The sequence below is a fragment of the Cervus canadensis genome, chromosome 1 (assembly GCF_019320065.1).
Source record: "Cervus canadensis isolate Bull #8, Minnesota chromosome 1, ASM1932006v1, whole genome shotgun sequence".
NCBI lineage: Eukaryota > Metazoa > Chordata > Mammalia > Artiodactyla > Cervidae > Cervus > Cervus canadensis.
Window position 1 is genome coordinate 17,431,815 of NC_057386.1, and position 16,261 is coordinate 17,448,075.

General features: G+C 58.0%; 2 protein-coding genes across 7 annotated transcripts in view; both read left to right on the forward strand.

The window, feature by feature from the left end:
- PLEKHM1 (pleckstrin homology and RUN domain containing M1) overlaps positions 1-8,802 on the forward strand; it is a 58,493-nt gene extending 49,691 nt beyond the window's left edge. For 4 of the 5 annotated variants that reach the window (XM_043466173.1, XM_043466138.1, XM_043466156.1 and 1 more), the window contains 3 exons: positions 4,907-4,970; positions 5,600-5,868; positions 6,603-8,802. In XM_043466173.1, coding sequence (XP_043322108.1) covers positions 4,907-4,970; positions 5,600-5,868; positions 6,603-6,714 — 445 coding nt within the window. In that variant the 3' untranslated portion in view covers positions 6,715-8,802. The remainder of the gene's footprint in view (positions 1-4,906; positions 4,971-5,599; positions 5,869-6,602) is intronic. The other variant, XM_043466166.1, reaches the window with a different exon arrangement.
- A 1,461-nt stretch (positions 8,803-10,263) lies between these two features.
- The window catches only part of ARHGAP27 (Rho GTPase activating protein 27), a 37,465-nt gene continuing 31,467 nt past the window's right edge, over positions 10,264-16,261 (forward strand). The window contains exons 1-3 of one of the 2 annotated variants that reach the window (XM_043466185.1): positions 10,264-10,472; positions 11,423-11,556; positions 12,824-13,498. In XM_043466185.1, the coding sequence (XP_043322120.1) occupies positions 12,842-13,498 (657 nt within the window). In that variant the 5' untranslated portion in view covers positions 10,264-10,472; positions 11,423-11,556; positions 12,824-12,841. The remainder of the gene's footprint in view (positions 10,473-11,422; positions 11,557-12,823; positions 13,499-16,261) is intronic. The other variant, XM_043466196.1, reaches the window with a different exon arrangement.

A 16,261-nucleotide genomic window follows, 5' to 3' on the forward strand; every position in this document is an offset into this window, starting at 1 on the left:
AGACAGACACACAGAGACACACACAAAGACACACATAAAGAAACACAGATACGGACACACACACACAGGTGCGCACACACACAGGGACGCACACACAAAGAGACACACACAGACACAGACACACACATACAGACAGAGATAACAGACACACACACAGATACAGACACACACAGACACAGAGATATAGATACACACACACAGAGACAGAGAGACGCACACACAAAGAGACACACACACATACACAGACACACATAAGAGTGGCTTGCTCAGTGCCTGGACACAGGGACACACAGACACACACACAAACACACACACACACACACACACACATATACTACACACAGGGTCAGTGCACAAGCAACTTCTTGGGAGAAATGCCAGGGCTGGGTGGAGGACTCCCTCTCTGCATTTAGGAGTGGCTTTTATTTGTGCGTGTAATGCATTCATTCATTTGACAAGTGCTTATTGAGAACGCGCTCAGTGCCCAATGAGGGGTGTGGGCCCCAGGGCTGAGCACAGTGGACTTGGGTTCTGCCCTCTGGAGGACACAGCAAGGAGCAGGGCCGCGGCTACCCCCAGGAGTGAGGGCGGAGGAGAGAGCAGGACGCCCTTGGAAGTACAGCGGAGTGGGGGGTCTGACCCATATTGGAGGGGGCCGATGGTGGGGGGCTTCCTGGAAGAACTGACCTCCAGTGTGAGACCTGCAAAATGAATGGGAAAGAGGGGATTTGCAGGAAAGAGTGTTCCAGACAGAAGTAGTGATGTGTATGGGCTGTGGATGAAGGCCCCATGTGTGGAAAGAACAGGGAGAAATTTCTGGGCAGTGAGAAGGGAAGTGGGGATGTGGTGAGAGGAGGCCAGAGACGTCAGAGGGACTGGTCTCCTGGTTCCCCAGGTTCCTATCAGCCCTCCGCCACACGGCGGCTTTGCAGCAGCCCTCCCCAAATCCTTGCAAGGGGACAAGGTTGGGGAGGGACCCTCAGGATGCCCTTCACAAAGCTGCTTGGTACCCAGTGCCTGGGGGGACTTTCAGTGCTCAGTTGGGGGTGAGGAGTGACACCTTCTGTGGGGCTATGCTGTCCTGGGGCCCCAGGAAGACAGACCTCGGGTGCACAAGCTGGTGCCTGCTGCCCAGCTAGGCTTCATTGCTGGTTTCTGGGGACTTGGAGCAGCTCACAAGCCCCTCCACATTCCCCGTGCAGCCTCCCAACAGGGCTGGTGCAGACCCCCTGTCTCCTGGGCTCCCCTGCTCAATCCTGGTCCCTGTCCTCCCAGGGCTGCTCTGCATCAGAGAGATGCTGTGGGGAGCCCTCTCTTAGGTAAAGCACAGAGGCTGGCCCCTCACAGGCTCTCAGAGCAGCTGGCTGATCCCTGGTCTCCTGCACAGGGCCTGGAAGAGCAGAAAGCCCTCTGGGGGCCACCATGAGGGACCCAGATGGCTGCTTCTGGGGAGGCTATTGCTGTCTCCATCGTCAGTGGCTCCTGGGTCCCACTCACTCCCCCTTTCTGAGATTCCAGGACCCAGGGCCCCAGAGTCTGCCCTCCTGCCCCTCTGTCCAGGGTGGTGAAATCTCAGGTCAGGTGGGACCCTGCGACCCTCTTCAGTTCAGGGATGTCTGCAGACCTGAGTAGACCTGCTGCCTGTAGGGCGGGTCCTGGGTGCCAACCTCACTTGCCCATCCCTACCCTGCTGAGACTGGTCAGCAGCCTTACTGGCCTGTCCAGGTTGCCCTGTCGGGGCACTGGGGGCAGTCTTGCCTCTTTCTCTCTGGCTGCTGTTTCCAGCCTTCATGAAAGCAGGACCAGACCTGCAGAAGTCCCATTTCAGAAGCAGCATAGGGTGAAGAAAGAGCTCAGGAGCAGCCTTCACCTGGCCCCAGACTTGCTGTGTGACTCAAGGAAGTGGCTTCACTTCTCTGAGCCTCAGTTTTCTTGTCTGTAAAATGGGCCAGTGATCCCCATGTTCATGTGACCTGCCGGAGTTGTGGTGAGGGCCACATGAGGGGCCCAGTGTCCAGGGAGGGACAGAGACAGGTGAACAGATGGCCCTGGGTGAGGGAGGCGTGTGCTGTGAGGGAAGGAGGCAGGGTGCAGAGGGCCAGGGGGGCTTCTTGGAGGAGGTGGCATCAGCTGAAGGTTTGTGGAGTTTTCTTTTTCCTTTTAAAAAGAAAAAAAAAATGCTTTTCTTCTTTACAAACGTAGTATTCAAGTAGTGTTAAAGAGAACCAAGCAGAGAGCCGGGGTCACCCTTCTCCAGTCCGGCCACTGTCGGTACTGTAAGCACTTCCAGATCGCACGCTGTCCTCACTCACAGGAAAGCGGAGTTGCCCCAACACAAATGGCATGTGGTGAACCAGGGTTTGGCAAAAGAACCAGAGGAAACCTGGGCGGGCTTTTCTGCAGGGAACCCATGGCTGTGGGGGTGGGGAGTCAGGGGGGTAGCGTGGGTTGCCAGGACCTTCGCAGGGCTCAGCGCAGCCAGGTTGTGGGTACAGGGGCTAGACCTCGAAGACCCTCTGTGCCACCACAAAGGCATAGGATTTTATTCTGCTGGCAGCCGGAGCTGTTGAGGAGTTTTGAGCACGGGATGGTCACACTCCCATCAAGAGCAGTTTGGCAGCAGCGGGGCGTGGGGGCTGGTGTGGTGCCTGGCGCAGGCGGTGAGGAGGCCTGGACTGAGGTGGTTGGAGTGGAGGCTGAGAGGACAGGAAGGGTTGAGGAGAAACGGGCAGATCTTGGGATCCCCTTTCTCTCAGGGGGCTGCCCTGACCTCCCATCCACAGCAGCTGTTGGGCCTCACTGAGGGCCTCACAGGCCCAGGGTAGGTGGCCTGGCTGGCCCCCTGGGCTTCCACGACTCTGAGCAGAGGGCAGACGACAGACAGGACTCTCCATCCACCCTTCCTGCCGGCTCAGGGACAGCCTGTGCGCCCCCTCTGCCCCTCCCCCTGCGTTTTCCTGGTGATAAACGACAGCTTCCGGTTCCCAGAAAGCCGGAAGTTTCCCAGGGAGACCGGCACGTTGCGCTGAGTGGCCACTTGGCAGCACACCACGGGCTGCCTGGTGGAACTCACCACCTCGGCCCCCAGTGGGGTTCCTCCTGGAACCGGGGCCGTGCCCTGGGGTGGGCACAGCCCAGCACCCACTCCAGATGCCGCGGGGCCAGGCACCTTCCTGCCTCCAGATGTCCGGAGCACCCTGGGGCAGGCTCCTGCACGTCCTTGAACTGGGAGAATTCTCCACCCAACCCCACTACCGTACAGACACACAGCAAGGCCAGGCAGGAATTTTTTGCAGGTGTTTCCCGTCCATCTCTCAGGATGTAACCCTTGGGATCTCTGCCATTGGTGAGGTGGAAACTAGAGCCAGGCTGCTGGCAGCTAAGCCCTCGTCCTCTGCCCCCCACCCCTACCGCTGAAAGGGATCTATGCACTCAGGACACTTCCACTCCTCTCCCAGAGCGCCAAAACCAGATGCTTAAATGTCTGTCCCTAAGCTAGACCATGGAGAAGGCAATGGCACCCCACTCCAGTACTCTTGCCTGGAAAATTGCATGGATGGAGGAGCCTGGTAGGCCGCAGTCCATGGGGTGGCTAAGAGTTGGACACGACTGAGCAACTTCACTTTCACTTTTCACTTTCATGCACTGGAGAAGGAAATGGCAACCCACTCCAGTGTTCTTGCCTGAAGAATCCCAGGGACGGGGGAGCCTGGTGGGCTGCCGTCTATGGGGTCACACAGAGTTGGACACAACTGAAGTGACTTAGCAGCAGCAGCAGCAAGCTAGACCAGAGGCTACAGTAGGAAGGCAGAGGCCACGTCCTGTACATTTCTGTCCCAGCACTGTCCATGGTACGTGATGGGGGCAGTAATGACAACTATTAATAACAGCCTCTAGGCATTCACCTGGGAGATAAGGACACAGGCTCTGGAGCCAGCCTACTGCTTTCAGACTCCAGCTGTGCCTCTTACTAGCTGTGTGACCACAGGCAAGTTCTTTAACTTCTCTGTGCCTCCATTTCCTCTTCTCAAAATGAGGGTTATAAAGCGTCAACCTCACAGGATTCTTGTGAGAATTAAATGAATTAATATATCACGCTCTTAGTCCAATTCCTGGCTCCAAGCATTAGCTTTCATCATCCTCCTCATTATTTTTTAGACTTTTTAAAATACCTTTAAAATTTTTTTTCAACTTTATTGAGTAAAATTTACAAAATTGTAAGATATTTATAGTATTTTTTGTGATGATTTGATATATAATTATACTGTGAAAGAGTTCCTCCCATCTTATTAATTCACACATCCATCATCCTCACATATTTTATACATATTATATATAATGTATATATGAAAAGTGAAAGTGTTAGTCACTCAGTCATGCCCAACTCTTTGTGTCCCTAAGGACTGTAACCCGCCAGACTCCTCTGTCCATGGAATTCTCCAGGCAGGAATACTGGAGTGGCTTGCCGTTTCTTCTTCCAGGGGTTCTTCCCGACCCAGGGATTGAACTTGCATCTCCTGCATTGCAGGCAGATTCTGTACCATCTGAGTCACCTGTATAGTGTGTGTGTGTGAGAGAGAGAACATTTGAGTTCTGTTCTTAAACTTCAATTATACAATACAATGCTATCAACTGTGGTTAATAATTATTCATTTACTATGTACAAGGCACTGTGCCAAATGCTTTAAATAAATTATTTAATCCCCCAAAGAGCTCTCTTGCTCAGGTGAGGACACCTGAGGTTCAGAGAGGTTAAGGAGCTTGCCCAAGGTCCTGGTCACCTGGAAGTCCAGGTCCCGAGCCCAGGCTGAAGCTGTTTCTCCCTGGTGAGTAGCACAGAGGGAGTGAAAACAAACACAGGTGGGCCCAGATTCCTTCTGAGGAACCTCTTGTCTTTTCTTTGAAGGCTCAACCACAGGAATTATCTCTTGGAGTCGCCTCACAAGTACAGTGTCGCTGACCTCCAGCAGGTGAGAACGCTGCCCCTGAGGTGTGTGTCGGTCGCTCAGTCATGTCCGACTCTTTGCGACGCTATGGGCTGTAGCCTGCCAGGCTCTCTGTCCATAGGGTCACAAAGAGTCCAGGCAAGAATACTGGAGTGGGTTGCCATTCCCTTCTCCAGGGCATCTTCCCGATGCAGGGATGGGACCCGCGTCTCCTACACTGCAAGCAGATTCTTTACTGTCTGAGTCACCAGGGAAGCCCAGAGGAACCTAATTCCTAGAAACTTATTCCTGGAGAAATCAGAAAGGGAGATGTTGGGGCGAGGGCTGCTGCCTGCAGTTTATGGAGGCAGGACGACCCATCTTCAGCCTTTCAGCAGCTCAGAATGGGTGTCTGGCCGTCCACGCTTCCTGGGGCAGTAACTGAGCCCTTGGCCCCACTGGGACAGGCAGGCACCACAGCCAAGCCCAGGATCACAGGGCTCAGCCCCCTTCCAGGCTGCGAAGGCGTAGGGAGGGTGAGGGTTTAGGACATTCCTTTCCTCGAGGGAGGGGACCGTGGATTCCTATGTGCACAAGGACTGCACGCCTGCATGGCTCGGCCTCACTTGGGGAGGTTTTGTTGCCCAAGTGGAAGGAAACTTCTCTTGGAGTAGGAGTACTCCAGGCTGGATGCCAGGAGGAGCAGCAGGCCACATCTTGCAGACAGCCTCGGGCCTGACACAGCCTCTCAGAAGGCCTTGGCGGCTGGCGCTTGCCCTCCACAGATCGCGGACGGGGTGTACGAAGGCTTCCTCAAGGCCCTGATTGAGTTTGCCTCCCAGCATGTCTACCACTGCGACCTGTGCACCCAGCGCGGCTTCATTTGCCAGATCTGCCACCACCATGACATCATCTTCCCCTTTGAGTTTGACACCACAGTCAGGTATGCAGATGCTCTGCCAGCCCCCCTGCTTCCCACCCCTGGGTGGGGGGCAAGTCCCAGGGGCCACTGAGAGGAGTCAAGCCAAGCCCTCACAGGACTCCCTGCCTCCCCCGAGCTGCCCATCTTCCTAGAGAAGAGGTAGCTACTGCCCCTTTGAGTCGAGAGGGAGGACCTCGGTTTTGTCCTCTGCAAACAGGTGGAGGAGGGGCTGGGTGAGTTACTGGCCTAGAGTGTTGGCACAAGGCCGGGCACAAAGTGGGCACCTGGTGGGCAGTACCTGCCACTGCCTCTGCCCTGTAACGATTGTCCTCAGTCATCCCTCATTATCAGAAGCCTCTAAATGGAAAGAGGCCTCCACCAAGCCTCCAGTCCAACCCATTTGGGAATGGAAAACTGAGCCAGTGGGAGCATCCATTCATTTTCAGTAGGTGTCCCCAGAACCAAACTCGACCCCCCCGAAAAGACCTAGGGCTGAGTTTTTTAAACCGTAGTGTTTGGAACACAGGCAAGGAATCATTGAGTCTCCGCAGTATTTATAAGAAGGGAAATACATACAATAGAGGGCATCTGTGTGCATCGTGGGGCTTAGAGATCAGCACCGCGGCGAGAACCTTTTGTCCCAGGATGGAGAGGCAGTGCCGAGTGCCGTGGGTGGCTGGCTCTGGTCAGGAGCACCGACCAGCCTTGAGCCCCAGAGGATCGAGGTCCCAGCAGCGCTTGCGGCTTTCTCCCAGGTGCGGCGAATGCAAGACCGTCTTCCACCAGACCTGCCAGGCCGTGGTCAAGAAGGGCTGCCCCCGCTGTGCCCGCCGACGCAAATACCAGGAGCAGAGCAGTCTCACCTAATCCCGCCTCTTGTCCCCACCCGGGACCCTGGGCTCAGCCATCCCAGCCGGGTTGGCCACCAGCCTGGCCACACTCTCAAGGTGTCACAGAGCCAGGAAAACTCTCGGATGAGACCAGAGCACTGGCCTACGAGAGGGAGCCCCGGGAGCCCCTGATGACACCTCCTGCCCCCCCACCCACCTGCTCCAGGAGGTGCGGACACCAGCAGGTGCCCCCTGTCCGAGGGTGTGGGCGGAGGGGGGCTTTGCACTAATCGGCCCGGCTCCCCTCACTGACACCCCATCTCCATGAGGGCTGTTCAACACTGTGGAAACAAGACTTGGGAGCATTTTCAATTCCACATTCCTGATTAAAAGCTCTAGTTTTTTTAAGGTGGGTTTTTTTTCCCTTCATGTTTCGACAGAAAATATTTTTTTATTCTTGACCCTCCACAAGTCACCCAGGAAATCCAGGTTCTCACCCTAAGCGGATGTGTAGAAACCGCTCAGGCCCAGCTTGGAGGTGGGTGGTGGCCGGGTGAACAGGCCCCCCAGGACAGAGCCCACCAGCTGGTGGGTGCCTTTCCTTCGCCCTCACCGGGCGCTTGCTGCTGACAGCTCCCATACAACGTGCCAAACTGCCCTGGGCCAGGCGGGCTCAGTCCTGAGGATCACGATCTCCACGCCCCCCCATCTGCTCCCTGGTCCCCCCTCCACCTGAAAAGCCCGTCAATTTCTCTGTGTCAAACCCACCCCCCACCCCTCCTGCGGCTCTCCTGTAGCCTGGGATCTTGGTCCCGACGGAGGAGGGCTATGACTCGGAACCAGCACTGTCAGCACTTTGAGCCTTCCTTGGTCCAGGGGAGGATCGTCGTCATCTAGCCCACCCCTCAGCCCCCTGCCCTCCTCACTCCTGCCCCCGACTGGCAGCCAGATGGGCAGGGGGCTGCTGCAGACACATTTCAGGAACGCACCCCCCGCCTGACGGACCCCGCCGGGACCGAGGTAGACTGTGTCCACACTGCCCCCCGCCGTCCTTCCACGAAGAGCGCCAGCCCTGCTGCAGAGATGCGCAAGGACATGCAGGAGAAGCCACCCGTGGAAGGATGCTCAGCCTGTTTATGAAGCCATGAGTTCACAAAGTTCTGCTGGACATAACCCAGGAGGGCTGCTGCCAAGAGATTGGAACATTTCACTGGAGCACAACTGCCTTTGGAGGGGGTCTTCGGGTGGAGCCTGAAATTGTTTTCAAAGCGATATTTAGACCCTGGGGCTTTGTGGGGGGGCATGATTTCTCTGTTGCCTCCCCCCACTTCTCCTGTACCCAGCAGGCCCCCCTCAGCCCTGGTGCCCCCCTGACCATCTTATCTGTGCTCAGCTGAGATTGGAGGCCTCAGGTAGATATCCACCTTCACTGTCAAGAGACGAACCCACTCCCACCTCTCCCTTGGGGTGATTCGGCTGCTGAGTCACCTGCCCAGCCCTGTAGAGCTGGATAAATTGTGCAATAGAATGGGGGAGGTGGTGGGCGGGTCAGGGAAGGGGCTGTCACATAGCTTCTTTGTCCCCATCACGGAAGCTGGTGCACACCTGTGCTCAGCCTCCTAAACCAGAAAATGGATCCTTAGCCCCACCCCCACCCCCAGCCAGCATTAATGCTCCACCAGAAACACAGCCTGATCAGAGCCATAATTGGTGGTCTTGGGGCGGGCAGCACTGCCTGAGCCCAGCCCTGTGAGTGTATTCTGTATCCCAGAAGATCCCTAGGCGGCAGCGGGAGTGAGGCCCTGGAGAAGTCCACTTTGGTTCAGTGGGGGCTGGCATACCACACTCCCTACCTTCTCCGGGATCAGTAGCATTAAAGCTGACCGCCCCCCTCCCTACCACCAAAAAGCTGCTGATGCTTTCAGATGAGTTGATTCACCCTCTTCACCTCCAGTGGAAAGCTGGTATGAACCTCAGTAGTGCCCACACTATTTTTTAAATTTCGTTTTATGCAATAACCTGTTTCTAGAGGGCCCTGGCCCTGAGAAGTGCTTTGCCATGTACTGGAGGAACTGCGGCCATGTGACTTTTGAGTGATTTTGCAGTAAAGACCTGCTGTTTCTAATCTGTGGTCTGGTCTCTGAATCTGAAAGCTGTCACTGACTGGGGGAGACCACAGGCGCTCAGATACTGTCTGATAGCCTCCACTGTCCTCAGTCAGTCCCTGGGCACAGAGGAGGGCTGGAGGGGGGTGGTTATAGGTAAACATTTGCAAGCAGGGGGCTTGTGTGCCAGGAGTGAGCATGGAGAATAGTAGAAGTAATTCTTCAGTCTGTCCCCCACCTGGCCTCTCCTCTGAGTCAGCCCTCCCCCCCACCATGGGGTAGGATTTCAGGGCCTTTGGGGAGGTTTATTCACATACACTCATGTAACTGAAGCGAATGCCTGGAATCCCACTGTGATGGCTTCTTTCCTGTTCCTTAAATGTCAAAGCACAGACCCCTGACATTGGAACGTGTGAAACCATTCCCCATTGGTCATCCAAGGTGAGAGAAGAGGCTCCGGAAGGAAAGGCTTGTGAGCAGGGCCGGATTCAGGGCTCATGGTTTTAGGGCTCCACCTGGCCTTGGCTGCCAGCTTTCCTCTGAAGTTCCAGCAGAAGTCTGGGGGTGGGGAGGGCCTGCAGGAGGAAGCCCACTGCTGCCCTTGTAAAGACAGAAGAAGGAAACAGGCTAATTCCCAGGGAAATCAGGGTGCAGGAACTTGGGACTGAAAGATTGATGTCTGCAGTTTCCTGTCCTTGAGGCAGCCTTTCAGCCTTTGAGGGAGCGCCCTCTGCCCATCACAGGAGCCCCAGCTTCCCTCGAGGGCAGGAGGTGGTGGGCTCCGAGGAGCCCTGAGGGACCTGGTGTGAAGAGGCCGGGCCCAGAAGAGCACACGGCCTATGCGCTGCCTTTACACTCAGTCGTCCATCCTTAGCAAGGTGTTTCTGAGAATACTTGTTTCTCCCTTCCCCCTCCTGCCTAAAGGAGGATGGCAGATGGGGAGTTTGGAGACCCCAGTTCAACCCCAAAGAGGAGGGCTCATCTCATAGTAAAACTAGTGATAATAATAACTCTTCAGATGTGTGTTCTTACAATGTGATGATAATAATACGTTAGCCTGACCTGCTGCAGCCCATGGGGTCACAGAGAGTCACAACTTAGAGCAACAACAACAACAATCCTATGAAGTAGGTGTTACTGTCCCCAGTTTACATGACAGCAAACTGAGATGCAGAGATAAGGTGAGCATCTTGAGTACAACCCCCGGAGGTTGCCCTGAGCTTTGACGGATTGGCTGGGGGTGGGGGGGCTCCTCCCCCACAAGGATCAAGGCCAGGGGTGGGGGAAAGGGGATGGAGTAGAGCAGCAGTGGAGGGAAATCTGTCCCGGCTTCCTCCCCGCTCATCCCACCGTCCTGGCTCTGCTGCCTTCCTCCAGGAGACAGCCAGGTGTGGCCCAGTATCCCCGGGAGGTGCAGGGGAAGGGGGTGGCGTCTGCGCTCCTCGGGCGCTGGCCCGTCCCAGAGAGGACAGGAAGCCAGGACACCGGGGATTGTCTCTCGCAGCCGCAGCCCCAGCCCCGGGAGGAAGTTCTGCCGGGTGCTCTCCGCCGGTGCCTCCCTCGCTATATTGTTGAACAGGAAACAGGGCAGCGCGGGAGCTGGGCTGTGGAGGTGGGAGCACGGGACGCCGAGCCCCCCGCGCGCCTGCCAGGACAAGTGGAGGCCAGGCCAGCGAGCGGACACCCCGAGGTGCCTGGGCCGGGCCGGACTGGGCGGGGGTGCTGATCTGGGGTGGGGAGGGGGACTGCAGGTGGCGGGGTCCTCACCCGGCAGCACCAAGAGTCAGCCCTTCGCACACCGCGCAGAAGCGGGAGCTGCGCGGTCTTGGAAGGAGGGCGGTTCGGGACGGATCTTCCCCTCGCTCCGGAGGAGGTGGGAAGCGAAGGGCTGCCCGCCGTCCTGGGGCAGGAGGGGCCCAGGTCCAGGCCCCCTGCGACGACCCAGGCGTGGGCGCCGCTGTGACTCTTGTCTGTCTCCCAAGCCGTGGACGCAGGGCACCTCCTGGTGAAGGGTCGGTCCTCGCGCTCCAGGGACCCTCCCCTCTTCCCCGATCCCTCTCCTCTTCGCTCCCCCCCAGGATCGGGGAAGGAGCCGAGGACCGGGTCCCCTCCCCACCCAGTCAGTGACCACGCGCTCCGGGGAGCGTCTCTGCAGTGGGAACCCCGCTCCAAGTTTTTCCAGGCCTGGCCGAGCTGAGTTCGGAAAGGGCCTGGGGAGGACGAGGATGGGACCAGAGCGGCAGTGCCTGCAATCTGGGTGGTTCAGGATGCAAATAACCTTGCTAGAACTGGGGACGCTCCAGCTAGACCGCAAGCCAGGGCGAGCAGTCCTGAAGCATCGCGTCGGCGGGACGCAGAACCTCTTGGAAGCCGTATCTCGAGCGTGGGGGTGGGGCGCGGCGGGGGCCGGACCCTATCCTCCCTTGGCTCCACTCGTGAACCTTCCGTGCCCCTTCGGCCGCAGCCCTCCCTGTCCCCGCCCCTCCCTCAGGCCTTCTCCTGCTCGGGTCCCGCCTCAAAGGCCCCACCGGCCCAGGCGGATTTCTTCAGGCCCCGCCTCGCCCCTCCCAGACACCGCCGCTTCGGGAATTGAAGGCGGTCCTTCCGAGCGTCGCTCACCTTCTTTGCTCTCCTTGCCAGCTCCAGCTCCCAGAAGCCTCTCCAGCCAAGCCGTCTGAAAACCCCGCCCAAGGAGATGGCAGGGCCCTAACCTGCATCCATCCGCCGGCTCCACCCAGCCCGCCCATGGGCTCCGCGAGGCCGGCCCTGCCGACGTGAGTGAGCGGCAGGGGCTCCGGGGGAAGGTGGCGAGAAGGGTTGGCTTAGCTCCAGTCAGCTCAAGGACCCCGCCTCCAGGGCCCAGAGTGCTCAGTGGCTCAGTTTACACTCCTTCCCCGTCGAGGAAAGCTTGAGAAAGTAGAGAAGGAGCGCTCGGCGCCCCGCGGCCAGACCCTGTGCCTCGGGTCCCTCAGACTCAACCAGAGGCCGAGCTCCCACCTGCACCTGCTGGTCCCAGGTCACCATCGTGGGGCAGTCGGTGTGGCCGATGTAAAGGCTTGGAGGGACCAGCCTCATAGACGGGCTTCCAGTTGGGCTGTGACCGCCGCTCCCCCCACACACCAGGAGAGTGGGTTGTGGTGTTCACTCCGGGAGAACTTAGGAGGTCCCTTGGGTACACCGCACGGATAGTCACTATCAAAGAGTGCATTCTCTAGGGGCCACTCTCGTGGGGCAATATAGAGATCGCGGGCAGGGAGCAGGCCGCGAAGGCCAAGCCTCTCTCTGGACGTGGAGGTGGGAGCCGGAGCGCAGGGGGCGGTGCTGGTCGGTCTGGGCGGGCGGGGCTCCGGGGTCACATCTGTGGCTAAGCCGCCGGGGAAGTAAAGAGAAACCAAGAGAACCGGTTTCCCCGGCCTTGGCAGTCGCGGCCCCTTATGCCAAGGCCCTTGGACTACGCAGGGCAGGGACACTCCCAGAGTAGAGCGAAGCGGGGGCTGCTCCCAGAACCTGCGCCGCAACTCTGTCCCCCTCGGGCCTGGGGCGCACGCGCCGGGGTGCGTGGCTGGGGCGATAGGAGCTGCCAAGGACGCGATCCCCTGAAGGCTCCTGGAAGTGTCGGGACAGGGCGGGATGGAGGTATAGGCTATTTTTCCCACTTTACAAATGCGGGAACTGAGGCCCAGTCAGTTTTTATGCACACGTGATGTCAACTTTATCGCGGGCAGTACCCCCCAACCAGCCTTAAAGCTTCCCTGGCTTTAAAGCCGGAGCGGTGTTAGCCACCGTCTCCCCACCGAGGGATAGAATTTTATACTCCAGGCCGCAGAATGAACGGGCTGTCTTAATTCCATCGCTGCGTGTAAGAATTAGAACCGTAGAGATTATTTCATCCAAGCCCCGCGTTTTCGAGATAGGAAAACCGAGGCCCGAACGTACACAACGATTGTAGCTTCGGGACTCGAAGTCTTCGGGCTCCCCTGTGCGGAGCGCGGCCCTGTCGGCGGCCCTGACCTCCGCGCCCCTCCTCCTCGTCGCCCACAGGGACACGCGGCGGCCGCGATGGCGGCGGACGTCGAGGGGGATGTGTACGTGCTGGTGGAGCATCCCTTCGAGTACACGGGCAAGGACGGGCGCCGCGTCGCCATCCAGCCCAACGAGCGCTACCGACTGCTGCGCCGCAGCACGGAGCACTGGTGGCACGTGCGGAGCGAACCGGGCGGCCGACCCTTCTACCTGCCGGCGCAGTACGTGCGCGAGCTGCCGGCCCTCGGCCACCCCGCGCCCGCCCCGCCGCCGTCCGCGCCCCTCCAGGGCCCCGCAGCTCCCGAACCGCTCGCCTATGACTACCGCTTCGTGAGCGCGTCGGCGCCCGCCGAACCCGACGGCGCCCCAGCCGAGCCCCGGGGCCGCGCGGGCTCCCTGTGCGGCCGAGCTCGACCGGGCGCGGCCACCCAGCGTCGAAGCCTGGCGCCCGGCTCGCCAGCCTGCCTGTACACGCGGCCCGCGGCGCCCGTGAGGCCCGCGCAGTCCTTGGACGACCTGGCCCGCACCGCGGCGCCCCCTGCCGGCCTCCTCGGGAGCGGGGGCGGCTTCAAGGCCTGCAGCGTGGCCGGCTCATGGGTGTGCCCGCGGCCCCTGGCGCGCAGCGACTCCGAGAACGTCTACGAGGCCATCCGGGACGTGCGCGGCCCGCCGACGGAGCAGCGGCCGGAGCAGGTACGCCACCGGAGCCGGGAGTGGGGAGACTGGGGGGGTGGGGCGGGGGTTACTCCCGCCGGCTAAAAGCCTGGACGCTGGGAGACCCCCTGAGCCTTACGTCTCGGCTCGACGGAGCAGCAGTGTCTGCCGGCTTTGGACCAGCTCGCTCTCGCCGAGCCTAACTTTGCTCAACCACGAAACCAGAGGGGTACAGACTCACTCAAGATTTCTTATCTCCAGTTCCCAAATGCCAAGGCTCCCTGGCGCTCAAACGGCTTTTGTAACTCAGTTAATGGCAGAATTTAACTTGAACCGATGTGCGGCCGTGGGCAGCCTTAATATACCCCATTTAGTGTGAATATTCAAGTTTTGCTGTAGAAATGCAAGTAAACCCGATCATACGGTGCCGCCCAAGCCTTGCTGGGAGCATTACGTCACCTGTAGCAGGTGCGGGCCCGTTACCCTTCTAAAATCCAAACCATTCCAAAACACATCTGGAATGAAATAAGAGATGGTGGCGGACTACCGCCGCCGGCTCTACCTGCCGCGCGTTTCTCACATGAGCTTGGGTGTCGGAGGTGATAATGGATGTGAAAGTCAGCGGTCTGCTTCCTTTTTTGGCTGGTTCCAACATTTTAGTTCCTCTTTTTTTTTTTTTTCAATTTCGATGGGTTTGTTTCAGAAATAAGTCCAGTTACAGTGAGGATATTCTTTTCGCCTCAGAATCGGGTTATGTAAATTTGGGGATTTCTGAAATAATATTTAAATATTATTTTTAAAACAGGGGCACGTTTTAAAAAGTCTTACAACCTCAGAATCCTTTGCTGGCCCAGACTTCTTCAAGTTTAGGGACTTTTGCGGGAGAGATGGGGTGAGGGCGGGGGGCGGGGGGGCGCTGCACAGGGCCCCTTCTGACATCTGCCGCAGCTGTGTAATTATGGGCAATCCACTTCCTCTCTCAGAGTCTGTTTGCGTTTAGACCAAGAGGCTAGGGGACGGTGGAGAGATGACTCTTGAAACTTGTGAGTCTCTGATTTCCTTTTTTGGACCCGATATGATTATAATAAATATTGATGCCTGCCACGTGCAGAGGCTGAGTCTGGGATGCCCAGAGGAAGGAGGCACCGTCCCCATCTGCGAGGCCCCTGGTCTTCTTATAGTGCAGTGTTCAGGATCTGAGGCTACACAGACTCGAATTTGACTCTGCTGGGTCATCTGCCAACTGCTAAACGAGTCACTTCATTCCCCCCACCACGGCGCCTTCTTGTGTACACGCAGAACAATATCAAAGGATTCGAGTTGTTGAGAGCCTTAAAAGAGGTGAAGCGTGGACGTGCTTGACACGTAGTAGGCGGTCTGCCAAGACTGGCTGAGGTCCCACTGGGTATCTTTTCCTCTGGGCCCGCTCCGCCTTTGCTACGGTTTTTGCAAGAGGCAACCCGCCCTCTGGTGGCCAGAATGGGGAACAACGTGCGGCGTGTAAGGAACGAGATCAGGACCCGGACCCGGAGGGGAGAGAGCTGAGGAGGTGGAGGGTGATGGAGTGGAACCTTTGCGCCAAGCGCCTCTGCCAGCCCACCATCTATCTATTCCATCTTCTCTGGAATATATGGCTGCACGCCTGCTCTCCTTGCCCTCGGCGCCGCTCCGTTTCTTCGGCAGGCTCTCGCACCTCTCCACACTCTCTGACCTTGTGATGGTGGGAATATCTATTTGGCTTTTGGAGGTGCACTCCTCCCTTCTAGAGGTGGGGGACTGGCCTTGCTCTCTGAACCCCAGCTCCTGGCATCGAGCCTGAGCCAGAGCCTTACGGAATGTGCTGAGGAGGGACGAGGAGAGGCAGCTCCCTTAACCACATGAACCCAGGCTCTGCAAGTCTGCCCAAGGGGCACCACGGCAGAACCCAGGACCACGGTGGGAGAGGAAGACCTCCCGTCCAGATCCCAGTACCTCCTGAGCTCAAAGAAAAATCATCCCAGCTGCCAGGGTCACTCCGCCTCGAGCCTCCAGCTTCCCGCAGCTGCAGTGGTGTGTTAGGAGTCGATGGACATAGATGATCAGGGCTTGTGCAGGGAGGAACTGGGGTGTCTGCCAGAGACCTGGGTTTCCCCCGAGATGCTCTGCTCAGCCTCCGCTCTGGCCCTAATTCGCTGTGTGACCTCAACAAGTCACTTAGCATCTCTGGTCCTGTTTCCTCCCTGGGGTAATGGGGATAAGACCACACTCCCTGTGGCCATGTTTTCTTTGAGTGTCAGCTATCGGCCTCCCTTGACACTCCATCCAGGACAAACTCCAGGGGAAGGGAGTTGGTTCCCTCCTGGGAAGGAAGTCCCACCCTGCTCTCTGTTCACAGCAGCACTTAGAGAAGGAGTTTCTCGAAAGGTGAGCCTGCCCATAACCTCCTTGGAGGAGAAAGTTCCCACCTTTCCCCTCCATTCACTAAGTATGAATTGATGGAATACCCGCCTTTGGATCTAAAGGCAACCGAGGCACGGCTCCAGCTCTGGGGGGTTCACCGTCTGGGTTGGGAGACTGGAAGGAAGGGACAGATCTTCAGTGTGGGGCACAGGCCGTCTGTGATGGAGCTACACTCGAGGTGCTGAGATGCGTGGGCGGAGGCGAGGTGTGAGAAGATGTGGCACCTTTGGGATCTTACAGGTGGGGCTCGGGGAGGGGAGTGTGGGGTCGGGAGTGGATAGTGTCTTGCTGAACAGGGGTTCATGGGCTCTTGGCAGGAATTTGGACTTTATCCTGCAGCCATTGGAGAGCTCTCAGCAGAGA